Genomic DNA, 21,111 nt, shown 5'->3' with positions numbered 1-21,111 from the left:
CCAAACAAAAACAAAAAGAAACAAACAAAACAAAGCAAAAACAAGTATATTTAAAGATAATCAATAATTACAACATTGAATAATAAAAAAGCATTCTAAAACACAATAAAAACAACAAATAACATCAATACTAACACAAACAATTTAAAAAGTTTAACAAAAGCAATAACCATAAAAGTAATAATCAATTACAAAAATGGTAAGTGATTATTTTTACAAATACAAAAATAATTTACAAATTTACAGTTACAAAAATGATAAGATAAAAAGGATAAAGAAAATTGATATTATAACCATGTTAACTTAAAAGTATAACAAAGATAATAAACAACAACAATAATTAAAAATATATCAAAGTGAAATAGAAACCTTAACTAAGAACAACAGCAACAAAAGCCCTGTAACAACAAAAAAAGCATAGTAACTGTATATTTGAAGAAGGAAAAAAAAAAAAAAAAAAAAAATTAATGATAAATTAAATTTTAAATACTGAAACAAATGATGAAAATCATACAGAAGAACAAGTAAAAATATCAAAAACAGAAAATTTAAATCTTGATAAAAATATTAGAAATAGTAAGTAACAAATAACAAAAATAAAAAGAACTTTAAGATATAACAATAATGAAGATACTAAGAAAATGTCAGAATGTTGTGGATCTCGGCCTTATATCTCTTGATGATGAACAATATGCCAAATAAGCACATCACTATGTCTGATGTTTAAATTTTATCTCCAATTATTTTTTGTCCAATAACCAAATTATGTTGCAAAATTACCTTTTTTTTTTATTGTCCATTTTCAAGGAACATAAAAGTCAAGTATCTTATCAAACTTTGACCAGGTTTCAACAGTTATCATTAGATTGATTGTTAAAATAGAAACATTACGCTTAACTCCATTATGAAATGTCTCAAAGTGAAGATTTTCATAAACTCATCATATTATGTATTTCTAATGCCACTTAAAGATATTATGGTAGTTCTTTGAGTTGGACCAGCAGTTGGAATCTGAGATAAGGGTACTCCCAGCCAAGGAAATGGAGCTTTTTTTGGTCGATGTTTTCCTCCACATACTGTAACTGTTTCAAATTTTGGAGGCCAGTGTAACTCACAGATAACAGTGCTATTGCTAACAACTGAATTAGAGATTGGAATGGCTTTTATCCGTTTTTCACGCTCAACACTGTAATTTAAAATATGATGCACTGATACACTTTACTAGCTTCACTCGATACATCTATTTTGTTCATTTTGATAATTATTGTGACAGGCATACACACAACAGTTTTTTTGGCACGATATAAAAACTTAATCTGAAATTAAAAATCTATGTATATCACTTGCTTTAAACGAATTCTAAAACTCCACGCTAAAATTATCCAAGTTCGTTTGCATTACATCATGCAACAGCAATTCACAACATATCATAAACAACATTGCATTTTCTCTTTTAAAACAAATCTAAACCGTAAAAAAATAGGCCTGCACAAAAAATTCTAGTTGCACGACGAATAGGCCTGTTGTAAGAGGGGTGAGGGGGAGCGAGAGGGGTAAAGAAAGAGAGAGAGAGAGATAGTAAAATTTTTGCAAGATAAAACCCCCTCCCCTTTGGTCACGTGAATGTCAAAAATTCCTAGGTTTGTGCGGATCCAGCGTCTATAGAATGAAATTGGTACATTCACGTGGGCCGTTTCCTGGTGTGTTATTGGCTAAGGCAAACAATGAGCTTGGAAGTTCGCCTCTGCCACAAATGTCTATCCTCCCACAAGAGGTTTGTCCTAATGAGCCAATTATGGGAAATACACCTACGTTAACTGGTCTTGAAAATAGACATAAAAAGGGCTTCTGTGATACAAGTTTCAAAATCTGCAAATGCCAGGAGTAAACTGAGTAAGTTTTTGTTTTGATTTTTCGAGTTGTTTGGCTGTTTTACAGAGTTACTTTAGCTAGCTTGAATAACCGGGGGACAATAATTTTCTTTGACGTGCTAGTTTTACTTTGCAAAATTTTATTTTTTTATGTTTTATCGATTTTCTCACGGTGTTTGTGTTTTTTTTATGAAGACGATTTGGAAATGTTGTGTTACTATTTAATAAGATAGAATTTTTAAAATTGATAAATAAGAATGCTTCCTGCAGATCTTGAGCTTTTGCCTTCTCCCTCCCCGGTTTCTTATATAGTTGTTGTTTTTTTTTAGTCTTAAATGAAAAAAAGTTTCAAAATCTGCAAGTATCAGGAGGAAACTGTGTAAGTTTTTTGTTTTGCTTTTTTGAGTAAGTTTTTGTTTGGCTGTTTTACAGAGTTGCTTTAGCTAGCTTGAATGACCGGGGGACAAAATTGTTATTAGACATGCTGGCATCTCTTTGCAAAATTTATGTTAGTTACGGTTTATCAATTTTCTCATGATGTTCGTGTTTGTTTTATGAAAATGATTCGGTAATGTTGTGTTGCGTATTTAATGAAAGAGAGTTTTTAAATATAACGAATAAGAATGCCTTCTGCAGGTCTAGAGCTTTTACCATCTCTTCCTCCCCGGCTTTTTTGTAAGTTTAAAGTTTGCCTTGCGGACGCAATGTATACAAGATTTTGATACAAGTTTGTTTGTTGTTGTTTTTTTACTTTTACTATCATCATTATGTTTATAGCACTGAAATGAACGAAAGAGCAAGAGTATACAGTAAAAAGTATAGGAGAATCCAGTCCGAGATTACCAAGATGCTAACTTTGACTGAACCTTCTAGTGGTGATGTTGCAGTACCAGACAAACATGATCTTCACGTTGATGACGTTTTAGCTTGCAGCGAAATTGTTAGCGATGGTTGCAGTGCTGATCGATCGAAGACATCACCTCTAAACATCGAATTAGCTAGGTGGGCAGTTAAGCACAATGTATCTCGTGAGTCCTTCAATGATCTGCTTTCAGTTCTCAATAGACATGGTTATGAGCATTTACAAAAGGATGCTAGAACGTTGCTAAAGACTCCCAGACGAATCTGTACTCAAGAAATCTGCGGTGGCTCCTATGCTTATTTTGGAATTCAGGAAGGTTTGATTCAATGTTTAAAAGAAATGGATGTGATTGATGTTACTGAGATTAAGTTAAATGTCAGCATAGACGGTTTGCCTTTGTTTAAATCATCGCTTGTACAAATGTGGCCTATTTTGGGCATGTTTCACTCTAATGTTTTCATTGTTGCACTATACTGTGGGAAATCTAAGCCCCATCCTGTAGATGATTTTTTGAAGGACTTTGTTCTAGAAGTCAAGCACCTCTGTGTAGCTGGTATAACCTTCAACAAAACAAACTTAAAGTTTGGTCTTGGTGTTTTTATCTGTGATGCTCCAGCTAGAGCGTTTTTGAAACAAGTTGTTGGACACACCTCAAAGCACGCTTGTGAGCGTTGTGAGATTGTTGGTGAGTATGTTGCTCATCGCGTGGTGTTCAAGCCCCAAAGTTCATATCTGTTAAGGTCTGATGCTTGTTTTGATCAGCTGTTGTATTTAAATGGTCATCAAGTTGGTGTATCCCCTCTCTCAAGTTTAGGTGCATCTTTGATCAATGACTTTGTTTTAGATTACATGCATTTAGTTTGTCTAGGAGCAACAAAAAGAATTTTGACTTTTTTAGTTCAGGGTCCAAGAGTATGCAGGCTGTCAAACTTTTTAATAAGCGATGTTTCTAACAGACTGTTATCTTTAAATGGCAAGTTACCTTCTGACTTTGCTCGCCAACCACGCTCATTGTCTGAGCTAGACAGATGGAAAGCCACAGAATTCAGGCAGTTTTTACTTTATACTGGTCCTCTGGTGTTGAAAGCTGTGCTTCAAAGCGACATGTATCAACATTTTCTTTTGCTGCATGTTTCTATTTCTATTTTGTTGAGTTCTAATAGTGAGTTCAGGCGTCATTACTTATCTTATGCTAGGGACTTGCTTAACTGTTTTGTAGAAAACGCTGCAACTTTTTATGGTGAAACCTTTGTGGTTTATAACATTCACAGTTTGGTTCATCTCTCAGATGATGTTGAAAATCAAGACTGTTCACTCAATGAAATGTCCGCTTTCCCTTTTGAAAATTTCCTGCAAACATTGAAGAAACAAGTTCGAAACTGCAACAACCCAATATCACAAGTTGCAAAGCGTCAGTTTGAATTGCAAAATGTCAGAACTGTATTTAAAACTTCAAAGCGTACAAACCTGTCTGTAAGTTTTCGAGATTCTTGTTTTCTACATCAGAACTATTTTTTTGTGATTGTTGAAAATCTTGCAGATGATAACTACTTGTGCAATCGTTTAAAGGTGAAATATACTAAAAGCTTTTATACCAGCCCAGCGGATTCCAAAATCTTTGACATTGGTTTTGTTGAGAAGTTTGACGAAGTGGCATTTACATCCAAAAGGGTTCTGGTTCTTAAGACTGAACTTGTAAGAGTAAAGAAGGTTTCAGTATTGCCTTTCAATAATGGTTTTGTATATTTTCCTCTTTTGCATGAATCAGAGCAAAAATAATTTTTTTTTTGTGCATTAGTTGTTGTTGTTACTTTGTTTGTTTTTTATTTGTTTAGTTTTCTTTGTTTTTTATTAGTTTAGTTTTTTTTTACATGTTTAGTTTTTAACTGCAGAATTAAAGTTTTTCAAAATCAATTTGCTTATTTTAGCACTATGCAACCCCCCTAACCAATTTCAACTTGCTCAATTTTTATTCTTCTTCAATATGGGAATTTAAGAATTAGGTTACGTTGTAATGTTTTTCATAACAACAGTTTATTGATCATTTTAGTATTTCAAAAATGTTTTAGAATAGATTTATAGTATTTCTGAATTACATTAACAGTTGCATTACTTGTGATCATAATAATCAATTTAATATTGTCCTTTGTTTGGAGCTGTTCTCATCTTAAAATTGTTTTCTTTAGATTGATTAACAAAACTTAGTAAAAAGGTTTGACGAAAGATGGAACCAGTACCAATGAAAAAGTGGGCTTGTGCGGTATGGCAAGAGAAGAGCAAAACAGAAATAGGAGTAATTTTAAGAAAATGGATTGATACAGAAAAAAAGGTTGTTTATTGGCCAAGTGGTGTAGATGTATTACAGGCTGAGAGATACAATCTTTCACCAAGTTCACACTGGAAGCAGTTTAGACTTATAAAAATGAAATGTGAGGATGGTAGGTCTTTTATCATTTTTTCAAGTTGCTATTGCTTTTATTGTATTTGTGCGAGTAAGATTTTAAATCAGCTATGTGTTTGTTTTGTTTTTTTGTTTTTGTTTTTGTTTTTAAAAAGTAAATGTCTACTTTTGTTAAAGATGACGTTGAAGTGTGTAAACTATCAGACTTGTCTGCTTCAGAAGATGAGCATGGTTTTGTTGTTGACAATACATTGACCTCAAATGAAACATTAGGTTAGAAACTGCACCCTTTGTTGGATTTTTTATAATAGGTTTACATCAAATGCATGTCATTTAATACAAATACATGGTTTTTTTGTTTGTTTTTTTTTCAGACATTCCATTGATACCAGCTTCTGCTCCTCACAAAACCAAATTAACAGCATTTCCAACTCCACCATCTTCTTTTGTCCCTTCGTCCTCAAAAGTCAGTGAATCATCGCAAAGTTTCAGAGAAGCAACACGCTCTCGGTCTAGATCCCCTGTGACCAACAGGTAATTTAACTGAGTTTTATCACATTGAACTCTGCATGATTAAACAATGCAGTGATGTGATATTTTATTTCATGTTAAGGACACCTCAACCTGTTGCATGCAGCTCCTCCCAAGGTTTTCCTCTTGAAACTGCACGTAAGGAAAATTGTTTTGACTAAAGCGGTTTATTTTAAATATGATTGAGCTTGAGAGTTGCAATAAAGAATTGTTTGGAACATGTTCTGTTCAGGTGACTTCTACTCAATATTTTTCAATTTATTCTAACAGAGTTTCAAAAAGCTGTTCTTAACAATTTGGGAGAGATTGCAGTATTCATGAATGAGCTACGCGAAAGGAGAGCTGTCCATAATGACACCAAACAAATCTCAGCTCTTTTGAGCTTAGAAGAGTTTGAGACAGTAGAAGAGCAACTGAAGGATGAAAACTACAGAAAAAATTTGGTAATTTCACCACTGTTGTTTTTTTAACAATTATTGGACAGAAAATCTACTTTTTTTTTAAAGATAGTTCCTAATTTGCAGTTGGTCTTTGTATACAGGTAGAACAGCTCTCTCAAATTGGGGGTGTAGATGTCAAAGATGCAACTTCAAAAATCATTGACAGAATGTTTTCTGTGAAACTGCAATGTAAAATGAACATGAAAGGGAGTGGCGGAAAGTTAGCATTAGAAAAGTCTGGGTTATGGAGAGTTGTAATTGGTAAATATGCTTTGTGTGTGTGTGTGTGTGTGTGTGTGTGTGTGTGTGTGTGTGTGTGTGTGTGTGTGTTTGTGAGAAACATCTAGAAAATTAGCTAATGCAGTATTTTGTGGGTAAATTCTTTACAGAAGTTAAGAGGAACTGAAACTAGTTTAGATTTTTTGCTTTCTTTAATTGTTTATCTAATTTACTTAAAGATGCTGTGAAAATAACATTTCCTGCTATGAAAGAGTCCAGTATGAGAGAACGTGTAATGGTTAAGCTAAAGAATGCGCCAGGTCGAAAAGATGGTACAAAAAACCAATAAAAGGTTTACTTCGATCAATGGTCTGATGTTGGGAGAATTGTAATTGGTAGTTATACTTTTATTTAAGACTAAGAAACAACTGAAATGGTAGCTAATGCCATGCATAGTTTGTAATGTTTTTACCAAAGAAATAATGAACTGAATTATTTGTTCTTTTAAAATTGTTTTTAATTTTGTTTTTTTTATTATTGGATTTTTTTTTAATTGTTTATCATTTTTACTGTTTATTTTTAAACTCTTTTTTGTATTTATAATTGAAATGCTGCCTGCACAAACTGCATTAGTCACACTATTTTCATTTTGAGATGTAACCATTTTAAGATTACTTGTAATAAACTAAAATAAGTTCACTGCTTTGTTTATTTTTTAAACTTTCTTGTCAAGAAATTCACAAGTCTGTTTTGTTTTTCTAAAGATAGTAAAAAAGATATAAAAAGAGAAAATAACTTAAATTTTATTGTTTAAATATATAAAATAAATGGTTGATGAATTTAATAACTATAAAATCCATCATGCATTTTTTAATATGCAGAATTTCGTTGCAAGAACCAATAGTATTGATTGTTTATTTTAAAAAATAAATTATTAAACAAATACTTTTGTTCAAAAAAAAGAAAGGATAAGCACCAAAATATCATTTCTATATTTTAAGTATTAAAACTTTCAAAATGTTGAATTAAAAAGAAAAAAGAAAATATCTCACAGTTTATTTTTAAAGAACAAAACAAGGATAACTTTGCATGGATTCTTTTTGTTACAAGATTTCATTATATTAACCCATTCATATGGTTTGCTTATTTCTCCAATTTTTTCTTCTTTTTTCAATTCTTGCAAAGCATCAGTTAATAAGTGTTATGAAATAGGGTAATTAATTATTATTCTTTGAAAAGCTCCATTGTACAAAGGTTAACCAAACAATACAAAATATATATTTTGTTTTGACTGTAGCACTTCTAGGCAAACAGAGTTATCTTCTCGTTTCTATCATTCTTGTTTTCTTTAATATAATCATCTAAAAATGTTATTACTTCATTGGGTCCTTTATCTGCAGCATTTTCTACATTATAATAGAAGGTTGTTTTTTAAGAAACAAGGTTAATGATACCAAAATTGTGTACCCATGTGTCTTTTGTAATATACTCCACTAACATTAGTTGCTTACTTGTAGTTAGTTACTTTTTGATAATTCGTACATAATACAAGACTGCTGTTACTTTTTGATAATTCGTACATAATACAAGACTTGTTTGTCCAACTCATATTTTTTTGTTTCATCATAGAAAACCTGTGCTTTTCAGATATGCATATCATGTTGGAGTGTGAAGTTTTTTGCTAGAAGTATACCTCCTTTCAAAAGTTAGCATTAAAAAGAGTAATCTAAATATAAATTTGATAAAGTTATCATTAATTTATAACAAATTTGCTATTAACTTATACATTAAAAAGAATTTAAAATGCAACTTTATTACAACTTAGAGACTAAATTTAAAAAGCTAGACTAGACTAAACTGAAACATTATTAATTAATGATTTCTTTAAGGTAACTTAAAATATTACTTTAGTTTTATAATCATTACATGTAAACATACATTCAATATTTTTTTAATTGAAAATATGTCCTTAAAAATAGATGAACAAACTGAATTCCTAAATTGAAATTTTATTATATATCTATGAACTATTATATTTTACTTATTTACTTAAGTTAAAGTCATTTATAATGTATCTATAAGTAAATTAAACAGTAAATAGTATTTTCTATGCTAAAATGTTAGTCTTTTTTCAAACATATTTCAAGTAAGGGATGAAATAGTTTGTAATTTAATAAAATAAACAATAATACCATGAAATATCATATAGTTATAATGACTGCTAATGGTAGTTACAACTTCAACAAAACAAATGTATAGGCATTACAAACACTAAAGATTAATAATGAAAGATTAATCAATAGCATGCTACAATTATCACAAGTGTTGATCCTTTGTTTAAACTTATTAATACAGTAGTATTGTTCCTTTTACCAATTAAGAGTTTCCATTATAATAACTGTTAATCATTATAATTGTAGAACAGATTTTCTTCACATTTTTTTTTTTTTATCTTTTTATTTGTATTTCTGCACCAGTTTTCTTCAACTCTTTTTCTTCTTTTGGATGCCATGATAGCTTGCTTGTATTCGGCAAAAATATTAGATCTATTTGTCACTTGTAAAATCCCTTATTGAAATTGATTCTATTTTTTATGCAGCTCAGATATTTTTTTTGTTCAAAATAGCTGGTACACATGAAAGTTTATTAGTTCATTATTGAAGTGACATAGTTATCTCTGTTTTTTGTTTTTTGTTTTTGTTTTTTTAATGGACTTAAGGAGTTTTTGCTGGCAGCACTTCATTTGCTATTGTTTATTATTTTAATTGTTTATTGTTTTTGTTGCAATTTTATTTTCTTTTGTATTTGTTGTTGTTATTTATTATCTGTACTCTCAAAGAAGTTAAGTTTTGTTTATAATTGTTATTGTTTGGTATTTTTATCACATTTTAAAATTAACTAGTTTATATTTTTAAGTTCTTTTTCTTACTTATTATTGCTATTGCTTGTTAACTTCATTTTTTATTGCTTTTGATATAATTTTAAAATCTTTGTATTAATGTTTTTGTTTTTAATCATTATTGTTAAGTTTTAAAGTTTTTTTAAACTACTTCTTTATTAATTATTGTTGTTGTTCTTTTTATTATATTTCTATGTTTTTTTAATATTTATTGCTTATTGTATTTACTCTTTAATAACTCTTATTGAATTTAAAAATAAATTTTGACTACTTTATATTGCTAATATTTGAGATTTTTTTTTTATTGTAAAAACCTTTCTTGCTGTTTATTATTGTCATTGTTTATCATTTTTGTGATGCTTTTTTGTATTAATTACTATTGTTGTTTATTACTTTTATCACATTTTAAAGCTCTTGCTATTATTTATAGTTGCTGTTGTTTGTTAGTTTAATTATATTTGTATAGTTTTGATTTATATTTATAAGCTGCACTTGATTGTTCCGTTATTTTGTTAATACATAGAGCTGCTGCAATTTTTTTATTTTTGTAGCAACAAAGCGCTGTTTTCAACTCCTCATTCAAATCAACAATCCCTTTCATCCAGATTATCCTCTCTCCTCCTCCCCTGCCTCCTTGCCAAAAATGAGGCCAGAATGATACATTTATTTTTCTCCTATGGAGCAAGATCCACAACATTCTGACACTTTTTTATTATCTTAATTATTGTTTTATCTTAAAGTTTTTTTGTTTTTTTGTTTTCTATCTTTTATTACTTATCACTTCTCATTGCTAATGTTTTTATCAAGCTTAAATTTTTTTTTTTTAGTTGTTCTTCTATATTATTTTCATCATCTGTTTAAGTTTTTAAAGTGTCATTTTTTTAAAATTTCTGTTCCTTTATTCACATAGGCAAGTGCTATGCTTTTTTTTTTTTTTTTTTTTTTTTCAATCACCTAGATGCTAGTCTCAACTCCTAAATCAAATCAATAATCCCTCTCATCCAGATTAATCCCTCTCCTCCATCTCTGCCTTCATGTAAGGCTGGAAAGATACATTTATTTTCATTCTATGGACACGAGATCCACAACATTCTGACATTTTTTTGTTATCATTATTATTGTTTTAACTTTTTTTTTTTACCATTTATCTTTTATTATTGTTAATAATTTCATCAAGCTTTAAATTTTTCTCTATAATTTTTAGTTTTTCTTCTGTATTATTTTCATAATCTGTTTCAGTTTTTAAAACTTCATTTATTTATTTATTTATTTTCTTTTATGTTTTTTTTTTTTTTTTTTTCAGGCAGGGTTTTTATTGTAGTTGTTGTTGTTGTTATTGCTGTGGTTGTTGTTGTTGTTGTTGTTGTTATGGTTGTTGGTGTTGTGGTTGTTGTTGTTGCTGTTGCTGTTGTTGTTGATGAGGTTAGTTAAGATTTCTATTATATTTTGCAACAACTTTAACTATTGTTGTTGTTTATTATCTTTGTTACACTTTTAAGTTAATGTTGTTATAATAAAAAATTCCTTTTATCCCTTATCACTTTTGTAATTGATTATTACTTTTATTGTTTATTGCTTTTGTTAAACTTTTTAAATTCTTTGTATTAGTGTTGTTGTTGTTGGGTGTTTTTATTGTGTTTAAAAATGCTTTTTATTATTCAATCTTAAAACTATTAACTATCTTTAAATATAGTTGTTTAGTTTTTTTTTTATTATAGGTTTGAATTGTTCTTACTTACTAAAAATGTTTACGTATTTTTGCAGATGCTGTAAAAGTTTACGTTATTAAAAGAGTCGTTATTGCACGTTCGAGCATTAGTTAAGCTAAAGAATTTATCAATCCGAAAAGATGTTATGAACTGTATTTGAGCGCATTACTTTGAGGAGTTTAATACGAATGTGGTTCGAACAAGTAGAAACTCCTAAAATTTTAACAATTCGTACTTATATTTTTCAGCCACTGTATTTGTAGGATAGAAGTAATATTTCTTGTTAATGTTTTAAATAAGTATGCTTGATATTTGTGCTTTTGCATTTCCATTTAAAAGTTTTATTTAAGAAACTCTATAATCTAACTGATATAAGAACAAATAAAGTTCCGTGTTAGTCCTATTTTTCTACTAATAATGAATAGTTAAAATAACACATTTCTCTTTGAATTTTAGTATGTATTACGGTTGTAAACTATTTGCATTTGAAAAATAAACATGTATGACATGAATAAATATGCGTTTTACTATTATTTTCCAAATAGATGATAACATTTACAAAGAATGTATTTTATGAAATATTCCTATGCATTAACTATTATTAACTTTATATTATTGAAGGACATTTAATTATAAAATTTATTATAAAAGTCCTTTCCGTAATATTGAGTTAATAATAGTTATGAAAAGAGATCATAAAGAAAAAGGTTACAGAAAAGCTAAGAAAAAGAGCTCTAAAAGACGCAATATCAAGACCTCTTTAAGAAAACTTTCCGTAAGCGTCTTATCGTCTCACGTTTTAGACGTCTACGGAGACGTTTTCAAAACCAAAAATATGCCTATAAAAAACATCTTTTAGACGTCTTTGTGCCGGCTGGGTTACCACTGAATTGCTTGATGCCCTTGGGCCTTTTTTTGCTCAGCCTGACAGGATACAACAAAATATGGCCAAGGGATGCAAGAGGAGTCGGTGAAAGCCTCGAATTTGGCCACATTCGGCCCAAATTTCGACGTTTTGTATGGAAATTGAGCCAAAAACGGGGTTTTGTCGCCGAATCCGGTACTTGCCAGCCTCTCTGTTGGTTGTCTTTGTCATTTTCGTGCTCAGCCTGATAGGTTACAACAGAATATGTCCAAAGGCTCCAAGAAATCTCGGTGAAAGGCTCCAATTTGACGAAATAATCACAGAATTGACATTACAAGCAAATTCTAAGCATTTCTGTGCATTTGTCGCAAAATTCGGTACTTACCACTGAATTGCTTGATGCCCTTGGGCCTTTTTTTGCTCAGCCTGACAGGATACAACAAAATATGGCCAAGGGATGCAAGAGGAGTCGGTGAAAGCCTCGAATTTGGCCACATTTGGCCCAAATTTCGACGTTTTGTATGGAAATTGAGCCAAAAACGGGGTTTTGTCGCCGAATCCGGTACTTGCCAGCCTCTCTGTTGGTTGTCTTTGTCATTTTCGTGCTCAGCCTGATAGGTTACAACAGAATATGTCCAAAGGCTCCAAGAAATCTCGGTGAAAGGCTCCAATTTGACGAAATAATCACAGAATTGACATTACAAGCAAATTCTAAGCATTTCTGTGCATTTGTCGCAAAATTCGGTACTTACCACTGAATTGCTTGATGCCCTTGGGCCTTTTTTTGCTCAGCCTGACAGGATACAACAAAATATGGCCAAGGGATGCAAGAGGAGTCGGTGAAAGCCTCGAATTTGGCCACATTTGGCCCAAATTTCGACGTTTTGTATGGAAATTGAGCCAAAAACGGGGTTTTGTCGCCGAATCCGGTACTTGCCAGCCTCTCTGTTGGTTGTCTTTGTCATTTTCGTGCTCAGCCTGATAGGTTACAACAGAATATGTCCAAAGGCTCCAAGAAATCTCGGTGAAAGGCTCCAATTTGACGAAATAATCACAGAATTGACATTACAAGCAAATTCTAAGCATTTCTGTGCATTTGTCGCAAAATTCGGTACTTACCACTGAATTGCTTGATGCCCTTGGGCCTTTTTTTGCTCAGCCTGACAGGATACAACAAAATATGGCCAAGGGATGCAAGAGGAGTCGGTGAAAGCCTCGAATTTGGCCACATTTGGCCCAAATTTCGACGTTTTGTATGGAAATTGAGCCAAAAACGGGGTTTTGTCGCCGAATCCGGTACTTGCCAGCCTCTCTGTTGGTTGTCTTTGTCATTTTCGTGCTCAGCCTGATAGGTTACAACAGAATATGTCCAAAGGCTCCAAGAAATCTCGGTGAAAGGCTCCAATTTGACGAAATAATCACAGAATTGACATTACAAGCAAATTCTAAGCATTTCTGTGCATTTGTCGCAAAATTCGGTACTTACCACTGAATTGCTTGATGCCCTTGGGCCTTTTTTTGCTCAGCCTGACAGGATACAACAAAATATGGCCAAGGGATGCAAGAGGAGTCGGTGAAAGCCTCGAATTTGGCCACATTTGGCCCAAATTTCGACGTTTTGTATGGAAATTGAGCCAAAAACGGGGTTTTGTCGCCGAATCCGGTACTTGCCAGCCTCTCTGTTGGTTGTCTTTGTCATTTTCGTGCTCAGCCTGATAGGTTACAACAGAATATGTCCAAAGGCTCCAAGAAATCTCGGTGAAAGGCTCCAATTTGACGAAATAATCACAGAATTGACATTACAAGCAAATTCTAAGCATTTCTGTGCATTTGTCGCAAAATTCGGTACTTACCACTGAATTGCTTGATGCCCTTGGGCCTTTTTTTGCTCAGCCTGACAGGATACAACAAAATATGGCCAAGGGATGCAAGAGGAGTCGGTGAAAGCCTCGAATTTGGCCACATTTGGCCCAAATTTCGACGTTTTGTATGGAAATTGAGCCAAAAACGGGGTTTTGTCGCCGAATCCGGTACTTGCCAGCCTCTCTGTTGGTTGTCTTTGTCATTTTCGTGCTCAGCCTGATAGGTTACAACAGAATATGTCCAAAGGCTCCAAGAAATCTCGGTGAAAGGCTCCAATTTGACGAAATAATCACAGAATTGACATTACAAGCAAATTCTAAGCATTTCTGTGCATTTGTCGCAAAATTCGGTACTTACCACTGAATTGCTTGATGCCCTTGGGCCTTTTTTTGCTCAGCCTGACAGGATACAACAAAATATGGCCAAGGGATGCAAGAGGAGTCGGTGAAAGCCTCGAATTTGGCCACATTTGGCCCAAATTTCGACGTTTTGTATGGAAATTGAGCCAAAAACGGGGTTTTGTCGCCGAATCCGGTACTTGCCAGCCTCTCTGTTGGTTGTCTTTGTCATTTTCGTGCTCAGCCTGATAGGTTACAACAGAATATGTCCAAAGGCTCCAAGAAATCTCGGTGAAAGGCTCCAATTTGACGAAATAATCACAGAATTGACATTACAAGCAAATTCTAAGCATTTCTGTGCATTTGTCGCAAAATTCGGTACTTACCACTGAATTGCTTGATGCCCTTGGGCCTTTTTTTGCTCAGCCTGACAGGATACAACAAAATATGGCCAAGGGATGCAAGAGGAGTCGGTGAAAGCCTCGAATTTGGCCACATTTGGCCCAAATTTCGACGTTTTGTATGGAAATTGAGCCAAAAACGGGGTTTTGTCGCCGAATCCGGTACTTGCCAGCCTCTCTGTTGGTTGTCTTTGTCATTTTCGTGCTCAGCCTGATAGGTTACAACAGAATATGTCCAAAGGCTCCAAGAAATCTCGGTGAAAGGCTCCAATTTGACGAAATAATCACAGAATTGACATTACAAGCAAATTCTAAGCATTTCTGTGCATTTGTCGCAAAATTCGGTACTTACCACTGAATTGCTTGATGCCCTTGGGCCTTTTTTTGCTCAGCCTGACAGGATACAACAAAATATGGCCAAGGGATGCAAGAGGAGTCGGTGAAAGCCTCGAATTTGGCCACATTTGGCCCAAATTTCGACGTTTTGTATGGAAATTGAGCCAAAAACGGGGTTTTGTCGCCAAATCCGGTACTTGCCAGCCTCTCTGTTGGTTGTCTTTGTCATTTTCGTGCTCAGCCTGATAGGTTACAACAGAATATGTCCAAAGGCTCCAAGAAATCTCGGTGAAAGGCTCCAATTTGACGAAATAATCACAGAATTGACATTACAAGCAAATTCTAAGCATTTCTGTGCATTTGTCGCAAAATTCGGTACTTACCACTGAATTGCTTGATGCCCTTGGGCCTTTTTTTGCTCAGCCTGACAGGATACAACAAAATATGGCCAAGGGATGCAAGAGGAGTCGGTGAAAGCCTCGAATTTGGCCACATTTGGCCCAAATTTCGACGTTTTGTATGGAAATTGAGCCAAAAACGGGGTTTTGTCGCCGAATCCGGTACTTGCCAGCCTCTCTGTTGGTTGTCTTTGTCATTTTCGTGCTCAGCCTGATAGGTTACAACAGAATATGTCCAAAGGCTCCAAGAAATCTCGGTGAAAGGCTCCAATTTGACGAAATAATCACAGAATTGACATTACAAGCAAATTCTAAGCATTTCTGTGCATTTGTCGCAAAATTCGGTACTTACCACTGAATTGCTTGATGCCCTTGGGCCTTTTTTTGCTCAGCCTGACAGGATACAACAAAATATGGCCAAGGGATGCAAGAGGAGTCGGTGAAAGCCTCGAATTTGGCCACATTTGGCCCAAATTTCGACGTTTTGTATGGAAATTGAGCCAAAAACGGGGTTTTGTCGCCGAATCCGGTACTTGCCAGCCTCTCTGTTGGTTGTCTTTGTCATTTTCGTGCTCAGCCTGATAGGTTACAACAGAATATGTCCAAAGGCTCCAAGAAATCTCGGTGAAAGGCTCCAATTTGACGAAATAATCACAGAATTGACATTACAAGCAAATTCTAAGCATTTCTGTGCATTTGTCGCAAAATTCGGTACTTACCACTGAATTGCTTGATGCCCTTGGGCCTTTTTTTGCTCAGCCTGACAGGATACAACAAAATATGGCCAAGGGATGCAAGAGGAGTCGGTGAAAGCCTCGAATTTGGCCACATTTGGCCCAAATTTCGACGTTTTGTATGGAAATTGAGCCAAAAACGGGGTTTTGTCGCCGAATCCGGTACTTGCCAGCCTCTCTGTTGGTTGTCTTTGTCATTTTCGTGCTCAGCCTGATAGGTTACAACAGAATATGTCCAAAGGCTCCAAGAAATCTCGGTGAAAGGCTCCAATTTGACGAAATAATCACAGAATTGACATTACAAGCAAATTCTAAGCATTTCTGTGCATTTGTCGCAAAATTCGGTACTTACCACTGAATTGCTTGATGCCCTTGGGCCTTTTTTTGCTCAGCCTGACAGGATACAACAAAATATGGCCAAGGGATGCAAGAGGAGTCGGTGAAAGCCTCGAATTTGGCCACATTTGGCCCAAATTTCGACGTTTTGTATGGAAATTGAGCCAAAAACGGGGTTTTGTCGCCGAATCCGGTACTTGCCAGCCTCTCTGTTGGTTGTCTTTGTCATTTTCGTGCTCAGCCTGATAGGTTACAACAGAATATGTCCAAAGGCTCCAAGAAATCTCGGTGAAAGGCTCCAATTTGACGAAATAATCACAGAATTGACATTACAAGCAAATTCTAAGCATTTCTGTGCATTTGTCGCAAAATTCGGTACTTACCACTGAATTGCTTGATGCCCTTGGGCCTTTTTTTGCTCAGCCTGACAGGATACAACAAAATATGGCCAAGGGATGCAAGAGGAGTCGGTGAAAGCCTCGAATTTGGCCACATTTGGCCCAAATTTCGACGTTTTGTATGGAAATTGAGCCAAAAACGGGGTTTTGTCGCCGAATCCGGTACTTGCCAGCCTCTCTGTTGGTTGTCTTTGTCATTTTCGTGCTCAGCCTGATAGGTTACAACAGAATATGTCCAAAGGCTCCAAGAAATCTCGGTGAAAGGCTCCAATTTGACGAAATAATCACAGAATTGACATTACAAGCAAATTCTAAGCATTTCTGTGCATTTGTCGCAAAATTCGGTACTTACCACTGAATTGCTTGATGCCCTTGGGCCTTTTTTTGCTCAGCCTGACAGGATACAACAAAATATGGCCAAGGGATGCAAGAGGAGTCGGTGAAAGCCTCGAATTTGGCCACATTTGGCCCAAATTTCGACGTTTTGTATGGAAATTGAGCCAAAAACGGGGTTTTGTCGCCGAATCCGGTACTTGCCAGCCTCTCTGTTGGTTGTCTTTGTCATTTTCGTGCTCAGCCTGATAGGTTACAACAGAATATGTCCAAAGGCTCCAAGAAATCTCGGTGAAAGGCTCCAATTTGACGAAATAATCACAGAATTGACATTACAAGCAAATTCTAAGCATTTCTGTGCATTTGTCGCAAAATTCGGTACTTACCACTGAATTGCTTGATGCCCTTGGGCCTTTTTTTGCTCAGCCTGACAGGATACAACAAAATATGGCCAAGGGATGCAAGAGGAGTCGGTGAAAGCCTCGAATTTGGCCACATTTGGCCCAAATTTCGACGTTTTGTATGGAAATTGAGCCAAAAACGGGGTTTTGTCGCCGAATCCGGTACTTGCCAGCCTCTCTGTTGGTTGTCTTTGTCATTTTCGTGCTCAGCCTGATAGGTTACAACAGAATATGTCCAAAGGCTCCAAGAAATCTCGGTGAAAGGCTCCAATTTGACGAAATAATCACAGAATTGACATTACAAGCAAATTCTAAGCATTTCTGTGCATTTGTCGCAAAATTCGGTACTTACCACTGAATTGCTTGATGCCCTTGGGCCTTTTTTTGCTCAGCCTGACAGGATACAACAAAATATGGCCAAGGGATGCAAGAGGAGTCGGTGAAAGCCTCGAATTTGGCCACATTTGGCCCAAATTTCGACGTTTTGTATGGAAATTGAGCCAAAAACGGGGTTTTGTCGCCGAATCCGGTACTTGCCAGCCTCTCTGTTGGTTGTCTTTGTCATTTTCGTGCTCAGCCTGATAGGTTACAACAGAATATGTCCAAAGGCTCCAAGAAATCTCGGTGAAAGGCTCCAATTTGACGAAATAATCACAGAATTGACATTACAAGCAAATTCTAAGCATTTCTGTGCATTTGTCGCAAAATTCGGTACTTACCACTGAATTGCTTGATGCCCTTGGGCCTTTTTTTGCTCAGCCTGACAGGATACAACAAAATATGGCCAAGGGATGCAAGAGGAGTCGGTGAAAGCCTCGAATTTGGCCACATTTGGCCCAAATTTCGACGTTTTGTATGGAAATTGAGCCAAAAACGGGGTTTTGTCGCCGAATCCGGTACTTGCCAGCCTCTCTGTTGGTTGTCTTTGTCATTTTCGTGCTCAGCCTGATAGGTTACAACAGAATATGTCCAAAGGCTCCAAGAAATCTCGGTGAAAGGCTCCAATTTGACGAAATAATCACAGAATTGACATTACAAGCAAATTCTAAGCATTTCTGTGCATTTGTCGCAAAATTCGGTACTTACCACTGAATTGCTTGATGCCCTTGGGCCTTTTTTTGCTCAGCCTGACAGGATACAACAAAATATGGCCAAGGGATGCAAGAGGAGTCGGTGAAAGCCTCGAATTTGGCCACATTTGGCCCAAATTTCGACGTTTTGTATGGAAATTGAGCCAAAAACGGGGTTTTGTCGCCGAATCCGGTACTTGCCAGCCTCTCTGTTGGTTGTCTTTGTCATTTTCGTGCTCAGCCTGATAGGTTACAACAGAATATGTCCAAAGGCTCCAAGAAATCTCGGTGAAAGGCTCCAATTTGACGAAATAATCACAGAATTGACATTACAAGCAAATTCTAAGCATTTCTGTGCATTTGTCGCAAAATTCGGTACTTACCACTGAATTGCTTGATGCCCTTGGGCCTTTTTTTGCTCAGCCTGACAGGATACAACAAAATATGGCCAAGGGATGCAAGAGGAGTCGGTGAAAGCCTCGAATTTGGCCACATTTGGCCCAAATTTCGACGTTTTGTATGGAAATTGAGCCAAAAACGGGGTTTTGTCGCCGAATCCGGTACTTGCCAGCCTCTCTGTTGGTTGTCTTTGTCATTTTCGTGCTCAGCCTGATAGGTTACAACAGAATATGTCCAAAGGCTCCAAGAAATCTCGGTGAAAGGCTCCAATTTGACGAAATAATCACAGAATTGACATTACAAGCAAATTCTAAGCATTTCTGTGCATTTGTCGCAAAATTCGGTACTTACCACTGAATTGCTTGATGCCCTTGGGCCTTTTTTTGCTCAGCCTGACAGGATACAACAAAATATGGCCAAGGGATGCAAGAGGAGTCGGTGAAAGCCTCGAATTTGGCCACATTTGGCCCAAATTTCGACGTTTTGTATGGAAATTGAGCCAAAAACGGGGTTTTGTCGCCGAATCCGGTACTTGCCAGCCTCTCTGTTGGTTGTCTTTGTCATTTTCGTGCTCAGCCTGATAGGTTACAACAGAATATGTCCAAAGGCTCCAAGAAATCTCGGTGAAAGGCTCCAATTTGACGAAATAATCACAGAATTGACATTACAAGCAAATTCTAAGCATTTCTGTGCATTTGTCGCAAAATTCGGTACTTACCACTGAATTGCTTGATGCCCTTGGGCCTTTTTTTGCTCAGCCTGACAGGATACAACAAAATATGGCCAAGGGATGCAAGAGGAGTCGGTGAAAGCCTCGAATTTGGCCACATTTGGCCCAAATTTCGACGTTTTGTATGGAAATTGAGCCAAAAACGGGGTTTTGTCGCCGAATCCGGTACTTGCCAGCCTCTCTGTTGGTTGTCTTTGTCATTTTCGTGCTCAGCCTGATAGGTTACAACAGAATATGTCCAAAGGCTCCAAGAAATCTCGGTGAAAGGCTCCAATTTGACGAAATAATCACAGAATTGACATTACAAGCAAATTCTAAGCATTTCTGTGCATTTGTCGCAAAATTCGGTACTTACCACTGAATTGCTTGATGCCCTTGGGCCTTTTTTTGCTCAGCCTGACAGGATACAACAAAATATGGCCAAGGGATGCAAGAGGAGTCGGTGAAAGCCTCGAATTTGGCCACATTTGGCCCAAATTTCGACGTTTTGTATGGAAATTGAGCCAAAAACGGGGTTTTGTCGCCGAATCCGGTACTTGCCACCCTCTCTGTTGGTTGTCTTTGTCATTTTCGTGCTCAGCCTGATAGGTTACAACAGAATATGTCCAAAGGCTCCAAGAAATCTCGGTGAAAGGCTCCAATTTGACGAAATAATCACAGAATTGACATTACAAGCAAATTCTAAGCATTTCTGTGCATTTGTCGCAAAATTCGGTACTTACCACTGAATTGCTTGATGCCCTTGGGCCTTTTTTTGCTCAGCCTGACAGGATACAACAAAATATGGCGAAGGGATGCAAGAGGAGTCGGTGAAAGCCTCGAATTTGGCCACATTTGGCCCAAATTTCGACGTTTTGTATGGAAATTGAGCCAAAAACGGGGTTTTGTCGCCGAATCCGGTACTTGCCAGCCTCTCTGTTGGTTGTCTTTGTCATTTTCGTGCTCAGCCTGATAGGTTACAACAGAATATGTCCAAAGGCTCCAAGAAATCTCGGTGAAAGGCTCCAATTTGACGAAATAATCACAGAATTGACATTACAAGCAAATTCTAAGCATTTCTGTGCATTTGTCGCAAAATTCGGTACTTACCACTGAATTGCTTGATGCCCTTGGGCCTTTTTTTGCTCAGCCTGACAGGATACAACAAAATATGGCCAAGGGATGCAAGAGGAGTCGGTGAAAGCCTCGAATTTGGCCACATTTGGCCCAAATTTCGACGTTTTGTATGGAAATTGAGCCAAAAACGGGGTTTTGTCGCCAAATCCGGTACTTGCCAGCCTCTCTGTTGGTTGTCTTTGTCATTTTCGTGCTCAGCCTGATAGGTTACAACAGAATATGTCCAAAGGCTCCAAGAAATCTCGGTGAAAGGCTCCAATTTGACGAAATAATCACAGAATTGACATTACAAGCAAATTCTAAGCATTTCTGTGCATTTGTCGCAAAATTCGGTACTTACCACTGAATTGCTTGATGCCCTTGGGCCTTTTTTTGCTCAGCCTGACAGGATACAACAAAATATGGCCAAGGGATGCAAGAGGAGTCGGTGAAAGCCTCGAATTTGGCCACATTTGGCCCAA

The 21,111-nt window shown here is 35.8% G+C and overlaps 2 protein-coding genes across 7 annotated transcripts; both read left to right on the top strand.

Moving 5' to 3' along the window:
• The first annotated feature begins 1,536 nt into the window (after positions 1-1,536).
• On the top strand, positions 1,537-4,527 carry LOC149876086 (uncharacterized). 3 transcript variants are annotated; one of them, XM_090075733.1, is made up of 3 exons: positions 1,537-1,893; positions 2,201-2,250; positions 2,649-4,527. In XM_090075733.1, the coding sequence occupies exons 2-3, from the start codon at positions 2,207-2,209 to the stop codon at positions 4,510-4,512; spliced, it is 1,908 nt and encodes a 635-aa protein (XP_089931859.1). In that variant the 5' UTR covers positions 1,537-1,893; positions 2,201-2,206; the 3' UTR covers positions 4,513-4,527. The 3 variants fall into 3 exon arrangements, with proteins under 3 accessions (XP_089931859.1, XP_089931860.1, XP_089931858.1); XM_090075734.1 differs by having other exon boundaries at positions 1,787-2,250; XM_090075732.1 differs by lacking the exons at positions 1,537-1,893; positions 2,201-2,250 and adding an exon at positions 2,262-2,546.
• LOC149876085 (uncharacterized) lies at positions 4,008-11,448 on the top strand. Of its 4 annotated transcripts, none has more exons than XM_090075738.1 (8): positions 4,008-4,736; positions 4,920-5,171; positions 5,312-5,407; positions 5,509-5,668; positions 5,748-5,803; positions 5,936-6,108; positions 6,207-6,366; positions 6,564-7,368. In XM_090075738.1, exons 2-8 carry the CDS (start codon positions 4,958-4,960, stop codon positions 6,671-6,673), a joined length of 969 nt encoding a protein of 322 aa, XP_089931864.1. In that variant the 5' UTR covers positions 4,008-4,736; positions 4,920-4,957; the 3' UTR covers positions 6,674-7,368. The 4 variants fall into 4 exon arrangements, with proteins under 4 accessions (XP_089931864.1, XP_089931863.1, XP_089931862.1 ...); XM_090075737.1 differs by lacking the exon at positions 4,008-4,736 and adding an exon at positions 10,988-11,448 and having other exon boundaries at positions 4,832-5,171; positions 6,564-6,719; XM_090075736.1 differs by lacking the exon at positions 4,008-4,736 and adding an exon at positions 10,527-10,650 and having other exon boundaries at positions 4,832-5,171; positions 6,564-6,719.
• The last annotated feature ends 9,663 nt before the right edge of the window (positions 11,449-21,111 follow it).

Source organism: Hydra viridissima, unplaced genomic scaffold (assembly GCF_058129835.1).
Source record: "Hydra viridissima isolate aposymbiotic clone 2 unplaced genomic scaffold, HvirCarnegie_v1 scaffold_40, whole genome shotgun sequence".
Classification (NCBI taxonomy): domain Eukaryota; kingdom Metazoa; phylum Cnidaria; class Hydrozoa; order Anthoathecata; family Hydridae; genus Hydra; species Hydra viridissima.
This window is presented reverse-complemented; position numbering and strand designations above follow the sequence as displayed.

Bases quoted from the DNA above. Each gene is read 5' to 3' on its own strand.
- LOC149876085 (XM_090075737.1), top strand. From the start codon at position 4,958: ATGGAACCAGTACCAATGAAAAAGTGGGCTTGTGCGGTATGGCAAGAG. The intron at 5,408-5,508 runs GTTAGAAACTGC...TTTTTTTTTCAG, and splicing joins GACCTCAAATGAAACATTAG to ACATTCCATTGATACCAGCT. The intron at 6,367-6,563 runs GTAAATATGCTT...ATTTACTTAAAG, and splicing joins GTTATGGAGAGTTGTAATTG to ATGCTGTGAAAATAACATTT.
- LOC149876086 (XM_090075732.1), top strand. From the start codon at position 2,443: ATGTTGTGTTGCGTATTTAATGAAAGAGAGTTTTTAAATATAACGAAT. The intron at 2,547-2,648 runs GTAAGTTTAAAG...TTATGTTTATAG, and splicing joins TCTTCCTCCCCGGCTTTTTT to CACTGAAATGAACGAAAGAG.